The sequence below is a fragment of the Somniosus microcephalus genome, chromosome 6 (genome assembly GCF_052327205.1).
Source record: "Somniosus microcephalus isolate GS21.2 chromosome 6, FLI_Smic_1.0, whole genome shotgun sequence".
In the NCBI taxonomy this organism is placed as follows: domain Eukaryota; kingdom Metazoa; phylum Chordata; class Chondrichthyes; order Squaliformes; family Somniosidae; genus Somniosus; species Somniosus microcephalus.
The window spans coordinates 46,408,478-46,425,808 of record NC_140992.1 but is presented as its reverse complement, the minus strand read 5'-3'; the positions used below and the strand labels follow the sequence as shown (position 1 = coordinate 46,425,808).

The window sequence follows — 17,331 nt, the reverse complement described above, 5'->3', positions numbered from 1 at the left end:
TGTTACTCAAAGGGTTGACGGTGGATAGGCAATGGCAAACATTCAAAGATCGCATGGATGAACGACAGAATTTGTTCAGCCCTGTTTGGCATAAAAATAAAACAAAAAAGGTGACTCAACTGTGGCTAACAAGGGAAATTAGGGATAGCATAAGATCCAAGGAAAGGACATATAAATTGGCCAGAAAAAGCAGTAAACCTGAGGATTGGGAGCAGTTTAGGATTCAGCAAAGGAGGACAAAGGGATTAATTAAGAGGGGGAAAATAGAGTATGAGAGTTAGCTTTCAGGGAACATAAAAACTGACTGTAAAAGCTTTTATAGATATGCGAAGAGAAAAAGATTGGCGAAGTCAAGCGTAGGTCCCTTGCAGTCAGAATCAAGGGAATTTATAATGGGGAACAAAGAAACGGCAGACCAATTAAATACATACTTTGGTTCTGTCTTCACAAAGGAGGACACAAATAACCTCCCAGAGATATCGGGGAACATAGGGTCTAATGAGAGGGAGGAACTGAAAGAAATCAGTATTTGTAGGGAAATGGTGTTAGGGAAATTGACGGGATTGAAGGTCGATAAATCCCCAGGGCCTGATAATCTACATCCTAGGGTACTTAAGGAAGTGGCCCTAGAAATAGTAGATGCATTGCTGGTCATCTTCCAAAATTCGATAGACTCTGGAACAGTTCCCATGGATTGGAGGGTAGCTAATGTTACCCCACTATTCAAAAAAGGTGGTAGAGAGAAAACGGGGAATTATAGACCGGTAAGCCTGACATCGGTAGTGGGGAAAATGCTAGAGTCTATTATAAAAGATGTAATAGCAGAGCACTTGGAAAACAGTGACAGGATCGGACAAAGTCAACATGGATTTACAAAAGGTAAATCGTGCTTGATTAATCTACTGGAATTTTTTGAGGATGTAACTGGTAGAATAGATAAGGGAGTACCAGTGGATGTGGTGTATTTGGACTTTCAGAAGGCTTTCGATAAGGTCTCGCATAAGAGATTAGCATGTAAAGTTAAGGCACATGGGATTGGGGGCAAGGTACTGACTTGGATAGAGAATTGGTTGGCAGACAGGAAGCAAAGAGTTGGAATAAACGGGTCTTTTTCCAAGTGGCAGGCAGTGACTAGTGGGGTACCGCAGGGATCGGTCATAGGACCCCAGCTATTCACAATATATATTAATGATCTAGACAAGGGAACTCAATGTAATATCTCCAAGTTTGCAGATGACACAAAGCTGGGGGGCATGTGTGCTGTGAGAAAGATGCCGAGAAACTCCAGTATGATTTGGACAGGTTGGGTGATTGGGCAGATGTATGGCAGATGCAGTATAATGTGGTTAAATGCGAGGTTATCCACTTTGGTGGCAAAAACAGGAAGGCAGATTATTATCTGAATGGCAATAGATTGGGAGAAGGGGAAGTGCAACGAGACCTGGGTGTCCTTGTGCACCAGTCGCTGAAGGTAAGCATGCAGGTGCAGCAGGCGGTTAAGAAGGCAAATGGTATGTTGCCTTCGTAGCGAGAGGATTCGAGTACAGGAACAAGGATGTCTTGCTGCAGTTGTACAGGGCCTTGGTGAGACCACATCTTGAGTATTGTGTGCAGTTTTGGTCACCTTATCTGAGGAAGGATGTTCTTGCCATGGATGGAGTGCAGCAAAGATTCACCAGACTGATACCTGGGGTGGCAGGAATGATGTATGAGGAGAGATTGGGTCGATTGGGCTTATATTCGCTGGAGTTTAGAAGAATGAGAGGGGATCTCATTAAAATTTATAAAATTCTAACAGGACTAGAGAGACTAGATGCAGGAAGGATGTTTCCGATGGCCAGGGAGTCCAGAACCAGGGGTCACGGTCTAAGGATAAGGGGTAAGCCATTTAGGACAGAGATGAGGAGGAATTTCTTCACCCAGAGAGTGGTGAACCTGTGGAATTCTCTATCACAGAAGGCAGTTGAGGCCAATTCATTAAATAAATTCAAGAAGGAGTTAGATATATTTCTCAAGGCTAAAGGGATCAAGGGATATGGGGAGAAGGCAGGGACAGGGTACTGAGTTTGGATGATCAGCCATGATCTCATTGAATGGCGGAGCAGGCTCGAGGGGCTGAATGGCCTACTCCTGCTCCTATCTTCTATGTTTCTATGTTTAGGTATGTATACTAGAGCCTCTGCTGTCTCCTCCCTAGTTTCTTTGAGCACTGCGGGTGCAATCCATCTGGACCTGGGGCCTTGTCCTCGTTAAGTTTGGCTACTTTGTCTTGTATCTCCTTTCTTCCCCTCTTAGCTGTTTTAATACCCTTTGGCTTCTTTCTTTTGTTACCTTCCAGGGGAAACTGAGGAAAAGTACCTATTCAGTATCCTAGCCATTTCAGTATCATCTTGTGCGAGTTTATTTTGCTCATCCCTCAGTGGCCCTGTCCCTATCTTTTTTTTAAAAATGAGAACGAGAAAATGTGCATTTTTGCATTTTGAAAGTTGAAAAGGACTTTTAGCAATCAAATCGTTAATTAACTTGACACAATAAATTTGATTGGTTCAATAAAATATTATGTATACATGCGCATACATATATCTAACTTGGTATGCTTTTTATTTTATTTGAAAATTTGTTAAATATTGAAAAGATATTAATAAAACTATAATGGATGCTTTCCACTTATTGCCATCTCTTATTATTTTCTTCTAAGCTCCAAGTTATTTGAACAAATCCCAATAATTTAGTCATTAGATAAAATGAGTGAGATAAGACATTAGGAGAAATTTCTTTATGCAGACTTGGAGCGCTTTGCCACAGGAAATATTTGAGGCATCGACCATTACATTTTTTAAGGGAAAAACATTTGATGCACAGGAAGATACAGGGCTATGGAGAGAGTGCAGGGTAGTGGGATTCGTTTTGGATTACTCTGGAAAAAAGCACAATGGACTGAAAGGCCTCCTGTGATGTGACATTCAATGGGGCCAATTTTAACTGCAGCCATCCAAGCAAATAGGGCAATATCGGTCTGCAAATTGCATTGGGTCACGTACTGCCCTGTTTATGTTACCGATTTAGCCACTGCCTAGGCTGGAGCCTTTAGATGGGCGGATGGAGCACTTGCCTGTTTCAGAAAGGAGGCCACTTTTAATATGCATATTGGGACATACATAGAACTCAGATAACAATTTTGAGGTACAAATGGGTGGAATATGCACTGTGCATGCTCTGCCAATTTGCAGGGCGTTGAGCGACCTAACCTGTGGTCCTTAAAGGGTCCACTGGAGGCCGCTCAAATAATAGCCAAAAACCCTTTTTCATCTTTTATTTTTGCAAGGCCTGGTGGAGCAGGACTACTACTCTGCCTGGCCCCATAAGTATATTGTGATAAGTGCACCCCACCCCACCCCACCCCACCACCCCTGCCCCCAAGATCGGACTGTTGGTTGGATCCTACATGGAGCTGAATGTTTTCCCACCCTCCTCAACCAATGAACTGCATTGGAGTGTCAGTTTTACATGCACAGGTCATCACAAGGATCAAGTGAGGACCTCAAAATGGCTTGGGTTTCACAGCACCTCCCACCAACCACCCATTTTGGGCCAAAAGATATAATCAGCCCCTATGGTACCAAGTATATTGAAGGGTTTTTTGATCAACGTCCTCAACAACAATAATTTGCATTTGTATATCACCTCTAATGTAATTAAATGTCCTAAAATGCTTCTCATAGATCAATTGGTAGGTGACTTAGAACAACTTGTCCGAAAGTACAATTGAAAACATAGGTTTGAGGGGACTTTTAAAAGCAGAGAGTGAAGTAGCAAGGCAAAGAGGTTTAAGGAGGAAATTCAAGAGGGTAAGTGCATAGATGGCTGAAAGCTCTGACACCAAGGGAGGAACACCAAAAGGGATGTACAGGAGGCCAGAATCAGAGGACTGTATAACATGGGGTGGAGCAAAGCCACAATGGAATTTGTAAACAAGGACAAGGATTTTGAATTTGGTGCTTTGAAAGACAGGGAGCCAGTGGAAGTTAACTATGATAAGGATAATGAGGAAACACAAATTAGTGTGAGACAAGAGGGCAATTTGAAGTTTGATGGGGAAAATGCAGGAAACTAGCAAGACAGACTTTTGATAAACCAAGTCTTGAGGTAATGAAGGCATGGTTTCAGTGGCAGTGGAGGTGGGGTAGTAGGAAGGTGAGCAATGTTGCAGATGTGGAAGGATGTAATCTTAGTAATGGATAAGACATGGAGTTTGAAGCTCTTCTATAGATCAAACAGAGGTTGAACCAGATGGTGCACAACCAGAGTAAGCAACTGGGAAGGGGTAGAGGGAGAGAAACAAGGATGTGGAATTGTTGATGGGAGCCAAATGAAATAGCTTTAGTTTTCCCAATATTTAACTGGAGAAAGTTATGGTTCATCCATCACTTTACATCAGTTAGAAAGTCTAACAGAACAAAGATAGTCATGGAATCGAAGGTGCTAGTGGAGAAGCAGAATGTGGTGTCATCACCAAAGACATCAAAATTCACCCCATGTCTGCTGATAATATCTCCAAAAGACAGTATGTAATAGAGGAAAAATAGGAAACTTGGGGTATTCCAGTGGTGACTATGTGGGAATGGGAAGAGCAACCATTACTGGAGATGTGCTAGCTCCATTCGGGAAAGAAGGAGTGAACTAAATGTAGGTGGTCTCCCAGAGGTGGGCCATAGACAAGAGATAGTGGAGGAGGATAGGGTGGTCACCTGTCCTGCATGCCATGCAAAGGTTGAGAAGGGAAAACATACCATTGCTGCAGTCACAAAGGGCAGATAAGAGATGATCAGAGATTTTCAAGTCCTGCATTGGTACTGCACCATGATTTTGTATATAATTTGGTCATGAAAAGGATGACCAATTTGAATGTAAACTTGGATATCCTTTTGTACACTAAAGTATCCAAGCTCCTAACCCCTGCATTTGTCCAATTATCTTTTAAACTCAGACCCAGATCAATTTGGAGGCATGTGAAGTAAATGAACTTGATAAAGTTTATTATTTAATCGTACCTGTGAGATTATGGTGATCACCACCCTGAGTCTGTCTTGAAGTTGACTTGCCCTTAGTCACGATAATTTTTTTCTGCTACGAGGGAGAAATTTCAAGTAAAGAGAGTGGGACATTCTGCCTTGAAAAATAGCACAAAGCACTAGCATATACACATACTGGTGTACATGCAGATATATTCAAATGTCTTTTTCTCTTATCTTTACTTGGAACATCTACTGCTACAGATATAGCAGAAATAATGGGAGCAGCCAAGATAGGTAGATATTTTTTTTCATAGACTTATGAAATTGCCCCATATTAGAAGTGGTATTGTTTCACAAATCAGCAGGAAAATATATGTTGAATTTGTATACAATTTTGAATGAACCCAGTCTGTTTTTCTAAATTAGAGAAGACATATGTATATTTAAAAGAGAGTGGACAAGGAAACTGAAAAACAGAGAAAGAGCGTAGACTGGTCAACTGTTTACTCCTAGTGTTGGACTTCCATAGTGATTTTGACTGCAGTGGTCTTGGTACTATGGGCAAGGTGGAAACAAGGCTGTAGGATTTGAAGAGGGAATTTGGGGAGAGAGGAGTATGGAGCCTCTACTAATAAAGCCCAGAATCCCTTGTGCTTTTTTAACCGCCTTATCAACTTGTCCTGCCACCTTCAAAGATTTGTGTACATAAACCTCCAGCTCTCTCTGTCCTTGCACCCTTTAAAATTGTACCATTTCATTTTTATTGCCTCTCCTCATTCTCCCTTCATATATCTTAAGTGCAGTCTGTATAAATTGGCATTTGGAGAGGTTGTTTGCACACCCCTGAATGTAAAGGTTCTGATGGTCAGGGAGAGGGAACTTGTGTTTTTATGTAAAGCGTTACATTACATCTCCAATTTCTAGTTTTAGAGGAATCTGTATTAAATTTCCATTAAAAAAACTCATCCCTTAAACATTATGTAATTTCATGAATATTAATACTTTGATAATTAGTGTGGCTATATTGTGCAATCATGCTTCTTCTATGGTGGAATGGGATCGCGAGCAGATTAAAGTCTAATGCTTTGATCAGCTGAAGTTGCCCTATTCCAGCAGCAGTACTCCTGATACTTATGATACCACTTGAAATTTAAAATATTTTTCAGAATACAGATCTCCACTAGTTTACATCACTAGATTTTCATTAACAATCCCCTAATGCAAGTTTATTGTGAAGTCATCTCTTGTGCCATTCTGAGTGGTGCACTAGGCTGCATTGAAAGTTTGTTTCATGGACAACAATCAGCACATCACCACTCTAAACATGGAGAGAGAGAGAATACCAATATAATAAATACTACAAGTCATTAAACATCAAAAATACAGGTCATATACTTTGGCAAGGTCTCTTACATTGGAATTTTTGGGGGAGATGGTTGGAGGTTGTTAAGCAACCCAACAGGTATTTTATTTTCCAGTTAATTGTCAGCATGATTAGTAAAAGTATTTTATCCAAATAAAAGCCAATAGTAATAATAGAGCTCCATGAGAGTAACCAAAATGTCTTACAATCCAGAACAGATCGAGTGTTAGTGACCAATATTAATACTGTATAAATACAAGGGGTCAGAATTTGCTGCCAAGATAATGGTGAGTTTAATGATGCCCGCCATTATCAATGTGTAAATAATCCAGTAACTTGTGGAGAGGAAGAGATACCCCGTAAATCACAAATTGCCACAAGTTGCTGGACAATTTGCATCACTCTGTCGTTGGCATTGCACAAATAGCATCTCACTCTTAGCCTCCCCGTTATTTTTAAGAACTTGCTGGATTTGCACATTAATTGCCCATTAAACTTGCCACAAAAAGTTAAGTCTAGTAATTAATAGCACAAGTACTCTTAACGACATGATCATTGTTAAGGACTACCAATCAACTTCTCTGGCCCAGAAAGTGAGCAATTTAAACTGTGGAGTCTCAGTCCTTCAGGTAGCGAATTGTTGTTGGAGATCTTTAAATTTTAAAAAAATTCTTACTTTTCCTTTGATTCTTTTTTCTTTCTCTCTTAATCCAATCTTTCTTTCCCTCTCTTCATTTCTCCTTCTGTACCTGATTCACCCAGTCTAATTCACCCTCCATCTCAGTCATTCCTGTTTATTTCTCAATCCTTAAATCTCATTGGTGAAGGAGATACACTGTTGGTCCCGCCATTAACTAAGGTCCAAGATGCCCTGTTGCCCTTGCCATGCCGTTATCAGCTCACACTTCCAGCAAGTTAGGGCGCAAAACAATTTTGAGCTCACGGGTGCAGGAAAATGTCTAACTAACAGTGTATGCTGAGAGATGCCTGCCCTGCTCTAGTAAATTCTGGCCAATAGTTTGCTTTAATCACATTTGGTATTTTATGCATTTAGTTAAGGCTGAATTTTATTTGATCCTCTGCATCAATGTTCTACAAATCACAGCTGAAAGTCACTTTCAATTCAACTTCAATGTTCAACAGTGCTGTTTATAGATTTAATATGGAACACTTAAGTTTAATGCACTTTTACATAAGTATCCCAGAATGATCCTGTTCTCCTGGGAATAGAACAATTCTACTCCACTTCTGGAACAGTCAAAAACAAAACCATAATGGAAAATGATAAGATCACTTGGAAGCCTTAACCCATTGGAAATATTGATCAATGAGATGCAGAGAGGTACATAAAAGCTACAACACAGAAATAGGCCATTCTGCCTAACCAATCCAATACAAATTAAAATAATGACTTTCTTTCCTATCCCTTTACCCTCCACGGAGAATACCCTTCATCAGACAAGAGTCTGACAAAGGGTACACACTTGAAATGTCATAATCTGTCTTTACTCTTTACAGATGGTGTGTATTTCCAGCCGTTTGTGTTTTTTATTTCAGAATTCTGTCATTTATTGTTTTCCTTTTTATTTTAAAGCAATATAAGCTAGCTCATTGTGCTGAGTGTATTGTATATTTTGTGAAAATGTAATAAAAAGTAAATGACCTCACAGGCAGTAGATAGGTTTTGGATATACATTTTTATTAGAGTAAGTCAAAGAAAGAAACAAACAAATTGCAGTGATGTAGATTCTGGTCAATCTGGGTACAGTGGAGTAGTTCTTGGTTGGTTAGTCTTGTGCAATGTAGTAGTTACTGCCCATTCAACTTTGTGCTGTGTGGTAGTTTCTGGACGATCAATCCACGTGTAACTTTCTGACCAGTGAATCTGTCCACAGTTTAGTGGTTCCTTGTACATCAACCTGTGTGCAGCAGAGAACACTTTTATACTACCTGAATACTTTATACTATTGTATCTGCACATGCATGAAAATTCCAAAAGGAGGTCAATGGCTTCAATGATGACCATTTGGCACTGCTCTTAAAGCATCAAAAATGACAATAAATCTCAGAACTTTCAAACAAACTTACATTTTTTTAAACATCATTGTATGCATTATATACAAACAAAGTGGCAGATACTGGAGAAGGGAATAAAGGTTGTAACCTAATCTGAGAGTTTATATATCACATTAAGTTTAGTGAAATATTACAGATGTGAAAATATCAGTTTTCACTCCATATACCTGTAGGCAAATGTCATAACAGTCAATAACTCAACTGGCTCAGCCTCACTAGAGTAAAGCTACAACTTTGCAGCAGATGCCAAGGTACTAAATAAAATGTAAAGACAAAATGAAGTTTTTTTTTGCATTTTACTTAACACACTGTAAATAGATAACAAAGAATACAAGAGAGTTGAAAAATAAAAATATATTCCATAAATTATTATGGTCTTCCTCACAAGTGGAATAAACTGTGCATTAAATTGCTTCCCTGCCATGCATTGTTTATAGAGCAGATATGGAGTTAATTTTGTTTAATAATCAAATACTTAGTTTGAATTATTGATTTGTAGTGTAGATATCTACCAACACGAAAGGTGATTCAATACTAGCATTATTTAATATAGGTGCCTCTCACCTATCACCAGATGTACCTTTAATCAGATGAAGTATTATGAAGTCTTCATGCTATTTTTCCACTTGACAATTTTCTACCCTGCTTTCTGGAAGGCATTGACTCTGCTGAAATATACTTCCAGTCACCAACCAGTACCTCAGCCAATTGGCCATAGCTCATTGTGAGCCTCTATAGTGAGCAATGGCAGGTTATTCAACTGCATGATGCATCACAGCCAAGCTCAATCCTGTCCTCAACTGATGTCAACCTACACACTCGGCATGTGTCACAGGATAGCAATCAGCAGTGAGAAACTGGTCCATGTTTTCCCCTTCCTAGCACAGAGATTCTGAGGCCAATGCCAATTGTAGCACTCCTATCACTACCCGAGCTGAGATCCGCTAATTCAACGAGGACCAGGGTTTAAACATTCCTGTCTCTATGCCTCGGCTATTCATTGGGTATTATTAGAGCCATCAGTGGAGCTTACAATCTTTATACGAGGTGGTTTCATACTGCTTGCCAGAAATTGGGTCACAATCAAACTGGTGGTCTCAAACCAGAGTTACATTATAGTTTATGCATCAGTGTGATGCAAAACTGTATTGCACCAATTCAGAAACTGCACACTAGCTGACCTATTAAGTTCATAACATCAAATCAGCTTCAAATACACCTTGAAGCTGGAATGAACATTTACCTCCACATTAAAGATAAAAATTAGAATAGACTACTAAATTCCCATTCATGGACCAGAAAGTCCCTGAATAAACCACATTTCCAGGCTGGAGAAGTAGTGTGCTTGCAGTGGTACCAATCTGCAATGCGGCAGCACTTGTTTCATCTGATGAGATTCAAGAAAATATTATTTCTGGAGAACATCCAAATTGCTGAATCATGGAGGAACATTCAATACATTACTTTTCATTATTATCTCTCAATATATAGTAGCCAATCGGCAGTAATGGTTATTTCATTTACTACACTGACTACCATGTACTGGCCTATAAATGTGAAGCATTTTCCAACCCCTCCTCCTCAATTTTCTCCCCTTCCCCGCTCTCCTCTTCTCGTGGGATTGACATGCATGGAGGTACAGTTCTATGGGCACTAGCAGACCTCCAGTACCTCACCCAAAGGGCCATTCTTCACATATAAATCTAAAGAGAGTCAGTGTTGACAGGCTATTCCAATGTTGGGACATCACAGACAAATCATAGAAACATAGAAGATAGGAGCAGGAGTAGGCCATTCGGCCCTTCGAGCCTGCTCCGCCATTCAACGAGATCATGGCTGATCAGCCAAACCCTAGCACCCGGTCCCTACACCGACAGCCATCCCACCCAAGCCCTATCCCCGTAACCCCATAACCAATCCCCCCTAACACTAAGGGTCAATTTTTTTTAATTTTTTTATCATGGCCAATCAACCTAACCCACACATCTTTGGACTGTGGGAGGAAACCGGAGCACCCGGAGGAAACCCACGCAAACACAGGGAGAATGTGCAAAGTCCACACAGACAGTCACCCGAGACCGGATTTGAACCCAGGTCCCTGGCGCTGTGAGGCAACAGTGCTAACCACTATGCCACCGTGCTGCCCGGTCTGACCCTGTCATCAGCCAGTGTGCACAAATGCACACCTTACAACAACAACAACAACTTGTATTTATATAGCACCTTTAACATAGTAAAATGTCCCAAGGTGCTTCACAGGAGTATTAAAAGACAAAAATAATTGACACCGAGCCACATAAGGAGAAATTAGGGCAGATGACAAAAAGCTTGGTCAAAGAGGTAGGTTTTAAGGAGTGCCTTAAAGGAGGAAAAAGAGGTAGTGAGGTGGAGAGGTTTAGGTAGGGCATTGGGAACAGAAGGCACGGCCACCAATGGTTGAGCAATTATAATCAGGGATGCTCAAGAGGGCAGAATTAGAGGAGTGCAGATATCTCAGGGGGTTGTGGGGCTGAAGGAGATTACAGATATAGGAAGGGGCGGGGCCATGGAGGGATTTGAAAACAAGGATGAGAATTTTGAAATTGAGGCATTGCTTAACAGCAGGAATCATTAGATATCAATAAGGAGAGGAGATCCTGGCTGATTTTACCCTTGGTAGCCAAGAGAACGGAGGCCAAATTGTACCTGAAACCCCAGTTGAGATCACATAACTCATTACAGACTAGGGACCAAAGCTGGAAGCTTACTGGTTTGTATGGCTCAATGCCAGGGTCACTAGCCCATGAAAAAAATTAAAAGCAGCTCTTCGTGCATAAACATGACTACAGTATTATTTACAATCATGTTACTAAAGAGTAAAAGTTCCTGCCAAAATCCATTCAAATTATGCCACCATTTGCCATACGTTACAAGTTTACACTAGATTCTACATAATTAATTTTCTGCATTGATAGCTTTGTTAGGTCCCACTATTTAGGGTTAAGGTTAAATACCGACAAGGAATTGGTTCTACTGAACGAATAAACAATGTTCCTATTTTGTAATGCAAAGTCATTGCTATGCATGTACCTGTAAAATATATCAAATGTTGTTACTCTTCCCTCTTGGTGAAGTTATTGCTATATATATTTCTGTGTTAATAATCATGTTTGGTAAAATTATCAGTGATACACAAAACATTGTGAGCTGAGAAAAGTTAAATTCAAAGTTATATAGACAGACATTTTTACTGATACACTTTTACATTTGACAATGTTAAATTGCTCTTTCAGGGCACCGTCTTCATGTAAAGTACATGATATATTTGATGAGTGATGAAGTGTATCACACAATGGTGGCATAATGTGATTTAGATTGTCACACTGTGTATTTATACACAAATCAAAAAGGTTTGCCAAACACTTTCTTTGTGAAGACAGTGCCCTTTTAATCCTCCTTCACTCTATACCAGTGACAAAACAAGACTACTCTCAACTGCAATACTGGCCATGACACCAGGAACAGGTATTTGGGGGGGGGGGGTACATAGATTGCAACCCCATTAAAATTGGCTTTCCGATGAGACAAGACACGAGAAATCAAAATGTCACTGGAAATAACTGGGACTCGACAGAGCTGCACCTTTTTCAGAGATCACGTGAGCCCACCTTCCCCTTTCTCCCTTCAAAAGCTTCAAGGCTGCCCAAAACACTTAATGTAAATCTGTCTTCCCCAGCTAAATCCCCGGCTATGTTGGCTGCCATGCCTCTGCTAGACAGGGTCACCGGGGTCAAAATCGATTTCACAGGCCACCTGGAGAGCCCAGGCCGTGAACTGACTCAGACAATTTTTGTCAGAGCTCTGGCGGCCTTACCTCCCAGGGCTAGGCCCGGCTCGGCCTGCAATTGCGACTCGTGGATATTAGGTGGCAGAGCTATCGCAGGAAGAGGCCAGAGTTGTTGACCCTGTTGCCTGACCCCTTCAAACTTCAGCACAATTTTTCTGGCAGTTACCGTGGCGACTGGGCACCCCAAGCTTATCCTAGTTACTACAAAAAAAAACAGGAGAAAAGAAGATTTTGTTTTTTGCAACCTACCGTGTGGTAATGATTCTGAGCAGCAACGAGCACTTAGGCTGCTCTCCCCTCGCCAGCGTCACCCCCAATACTGTCTCCAGCAGCTGCTTTCTGGTGAATCCAGAAAAGTTCCCCCCCCCAAAAAAAGAGGATTTAATGCTATACCCGATCTTTATTTTCACTTCTATTAATAGACGTCACTGCCTAAAGTGAGGGCATGTCCTTTTAAAAGCTCCCTCGGTGTAGCGTGGAAGCTGCACCTTACAGCACCACCTCACACATCCCAAACACCTGTTTAGACATCCTTTAGAATGACATGAGACACAGCATTGAGAGAGAAAGAACGCGCGTGTGTGCAATGAGGCAAACAATCGCACTCTTGCATGCAAGAAGCACAATTAGCAGAGTTTCGAACTAAATAAATTGTATTCGTAAAAGAATATAAGCGATGAACACATTTTATGCAATTTAAATATCAAGGGACTTTCTGTTACTTCGTAATCAGTTTGTTGTTGCATTAAGCGCAGCAAAGTATTTTAAATTGTCAAGTTCAAAGGTGGTTTGGGGCCATAATGGAGTCCTGCCACATTCCCTGGTGACCGAGATCTGAGACTGATGAGTTTTGCCTGCTGCCTCTGCAAGCTCTGCACTGAATGATGATGGATCGGGCAGTTAAGAAATGACTGCAGGCACCTGATGGTTATCTGTCCCTTCTGTAGACAATGCAGTCCAATAGTGGATATGATCCCGCACATCTTAACTGCTGCCAGTGAACTGTCCATTAGACATTTCGGGGTTTCACGTTAGACTTCCTTCTCTCCATTGCTTTACCATTTGGCCTTCCCATCCTTTTCGTTTTGTTTTTATTTATTTTTTTAGCATGTTTCAAGTCCTCGAGACATCTTTTTCATGTCCTGGTGATTTAACGAGACACACTTAAGACTATAAGTCAAATTATCCTTTCAATATGCAATTATATTTCACCAACTTTCTACGTTGTTGGTGGTTGGAACAATTCAGATAAATGCTAAGATTTTATTTGTTATTCACGCGGTTCACCTTTCAATATAAAAATCGCTTGTATTCGAGAAGGACTTACGCCACGATTTCAAGTACGCACACATACATAATCATTGAAACAACTGCACGTGAAAGAAAACCAGAGCAGGGTGAAGACAAGTAGACTATTAATTCAAATTAAATTAAAAGAAGGAAAAAAGTTCTGAAATGGAAATGGTTGGGAAGAGAAAACAGGGCAAGTGAAAGGAGTAGAGCAAATGTAAGCAGAGTTTTACAGGTAATAAGACTAGAAATACAACGGTTATGCAAAGGCTTCTTGTATCGATCTGGGTGAAGAATGCTGTAGGGTGGTATTTCTTGAACTGAGAACAGATTAATGGTGCCATATATTAATGCTTTTCGCTTTATGATGGCTACCACAATGGTCTGCTTCAGGATTTGGCCACTCGGAAGTAGGACACTGTATAATTAAGCCTTTGGCGCAAAACTACTCTGAAATACAAAGAGCTGAGCTAATCTAAAAGCTCAAGTGCCCGTAAGTAAAACTTCAGGAAAAGTTATTGAAAGTGACAAATGCACGGTGACAAATAATCAATATAAGAACATTTCAGTGCCCTCTTTGTTTGTATGCATTACTGTCAAGTGATGGAACGACCTTTGAAAGATTATTAAAAGAACTATTACAGAAAATTTCAACCAGAGCATTTTCTTAACAGAGTTCAAGTGGGGAAAATTTCTGCGTTTAGCTGTCTTGCCCCAGCAGGGTTAGATGTGGAGCGTGGACTAGAGAGGCAACCAGCTAATATATCTGTTAGGCAAATCTGATACACAGTCACTCGACAAATTTGCTCGCTTCTAATCTCAAATTGTGTCTGAAAGGTGATGTCTTGTGTGATATCTATAATTCTTCGCGTACAGCACCGTAAATGACCCATCCTGTCATATAATCGATGCGAGAGCCTCAGCTGTCACAGATCTTCAGCCCGCCTTTTCCTAAAATGATAACGTGACTTGTCATTTGAGGAAGTTTTGGGTTTCGCCATTTGGGATAATTTGGTGCGCGAACTTCAAACGACAGACAATGCGTGTAAAATTGGTTGTATTTTCTAATAAAATGTGTCTTTAGAAGTAATGTTCTTTTCAGTTTAATTTGAAACGTGTTTTACATCCCTCACCTAAATGGAAAAAATAGATACATACTAATTAACTTAAGGAACGTATAATGTAAACAAAGTTAACCACAGATGTGCAGAATTTACACAAAGTTGTTACGCTTTAAATATACGGTAACGTGATCTTGTCTTTAAAGTGTTTTTGTAATTGTATATTATAAATAATTAATTCCAACTTAAAGTCAATCGTTGCACTTGCTTAAAATATCGTATTCGTGATTTGGGAATCTCTAGTTTTGATTAATAGGTGCTTTAACTAAATATCTACCCTTTATAAGTAACAATGGAACACTTGAGTAAAACATTGGGAATGAGATACTTTAAAGAATTCACGTTTCTGTCTCTAGAAACTGAAATACACACTCCCAAACGGTTTACATACTCTACTAGCACACAATATGCCTTTTGTAGTTCTATAAATAAGATGCATTTAACACGTTTAAGAATCAAACCTACACTTCGATCTACATTATTTCAGCTTTATCAGCAATTCTAACTGTTGTAACATAGGGGAATTTGGTCAAAGATAACTAGCAAAACCTGGGAAATCCAGTGGCTCCGTTTGACCAGAGAAAACTGTAAGCAGAAATGTACTTTATTCTGAATGAGTCAATATGAAAATATAGTTTGAGTCATCTTTGAAAGGCTAAATGTGAAGACGGACGGAACTGACCAGAGACAGGAATTCAATCTGTTATATCTGTTTGCTGAATATTAAATGATACGATACATGACTTTTTTTTTAAGTGAGGTTTCCAGAAAAGTTGAGCACAGTGTTGATTCCTGGCAGTTTCTAATACCGGGGAAGGTTAAGAAAAAGACCGCTGACTTTGGGGAGTTCTCTGCAATTTATTTTGGGTCCCGACTGAACAATTAGGAATCAGTCTTAATAACTGCTTAAAAAGCATGCTTTCTTTCCGTGTATTTTAATGAAATGGTAATGCGTGAATTTTAGTGCAGGGTACTGAAATCTCATCCACTGACTGGTCCCCATTAGTCAGAGAGCTGTCATTTCCAGCATAAGCACAATGACGAGCCCCACAGTGATAGCGCTCTGATCTCCATGATGGTTAAGATAACCACTTGATTAAAATGGCTCGGTTGTTCTGCCGTTACTTGATAAGCGTGTGAACCCGCGTTATTTATAATAATGTGCAATGCCTGAATCCCAGCGATTGCATGCGCTTCTGCAGGGCGGTCTTCTTGCAACAGATTTCGGCCATCAGCTCCCTGGTCCTGCTCAGAGAGGAACACGAGCTTCAAGTTGTGCTGCAGCCACTGCCTGTAAAAGTTAATGAGAAATGTGATGATGTTCCCCAGATCAATGGCCTTGCTCAACACCAGTGGTGTTAGTTAATCCAGTTTGCTAGTGTGTAGGTGGGAGACTAAAAGTACAGTGAACTACATTTAAGGCAATTATTATACATATACAATACATATTACACTTTAACACAAACACCAGTCTGATTCTCCACGTCTTCTGTGAACTGGAAAATAATCACTGCAGACTAATTATGCATTTTGACACATGAAGCAGAATCAGGCCACATTATTTTACATGTACTAGTTTTTTTTAGTAAACAATATGCATTTCATTGAACCGACGGCCCATATATTCCGTTTATTGACTGAAAATCTCCAACAGTTGTGATGGAAACAGGAATGTTTTTAGTTAGACTTGAGGACTATAAAGCATTAACTACGTCATTCACACTATTATGTTATATTATCTAGAATGTGTTACCTGGGGAAAATGTTCTAGAACAGATTTGTGGGATGTATACTTAACTTCAGCTATTAGTCATTTCCAGAACACATGAAAGATTGATCTTTGATATTAAATAAAATGTGTGCAAATGTAAATCTAAAATGTATCTATCGGTCTTCAGATGGCTTTCGAAACAAGTTGGTAGACAAATCTTTAAACTGAGCAAGAAATGTGGAGAGTGCCCAGTATTTCCTATGCAATAATGGTCAAATTCAAAACACGTCATTGTTATTTGCATATAATACATTCGAATACTCCAGTTAAATTACAAGTCATTAATACAGCTGCGGATAGTTTTGTGTAATGCATGGGTTTACAATTGTGCATACTGTACTTTGATTGCAGACTTACAAAGCAACCTCTGGGATAAATAGAAGATAAAGCCCCTCTGCATTCCGGTGCTGTCTGTGATAGTGGAGGCAGAAAGAGTACGATTCATCGCCTGTATAGGGACCACACCGAAGCATTAATCAGGTCGTGAAAAACTAAAGGGAACTATAGATTCGACATAATCGAGTTTCAACTTCTGGCAGTAGTTAAAGAATAGGTGGACAGCTGGATAACAGAAATTACTGTTTAAGTGAAGTCATGCGAATAATTGAGTAAATTTAACATTAAGATTCAGGCGATCGTGATTAATAAGAAATAGATTTACCTTCCTATATAAATTTACGCGTGGATTGTACGGCAATCCAGATAATGATCAAAAAGCAAATCAGATGTATAGACCTACGTGATATTTATGTACGTTTAATTTTCATGTAATTAAAATGGTGTTTGGAATCTGACTGAGGTTTGCAGCAAATGCAAAAAGTGCAAAATTCCTTAACTATGCTGTAATACAACGAGTTCACCGCTAATGA

General features: G+C 39.9%; 1 protein-coding gene across 1 annotated transcript in view; it reads right to left on the bottom strand.

Annotated features, from left to right (window-relative positions):
• Positions 1-8,056: 8,056 nt before the first annotated feature.
• Positions 8,057-17,331, bottom strand: part of sox2 (SRY-box transcription factor 2) — a 28,376-nt gene continuing 19,101 nt past the window's right edge. The window contains exon 2 of the mRNA XM_085990135.1: positions 8,057-8,297. Coding sequence (XP_085846261.1) covers positions 8,293-8,297 — 5 coding nt within the window. The 3' untranslated portion in view covers positions 8,057-8,292. The remainder of the gene's footprint in view (positions 8,298-17,331) is intronic.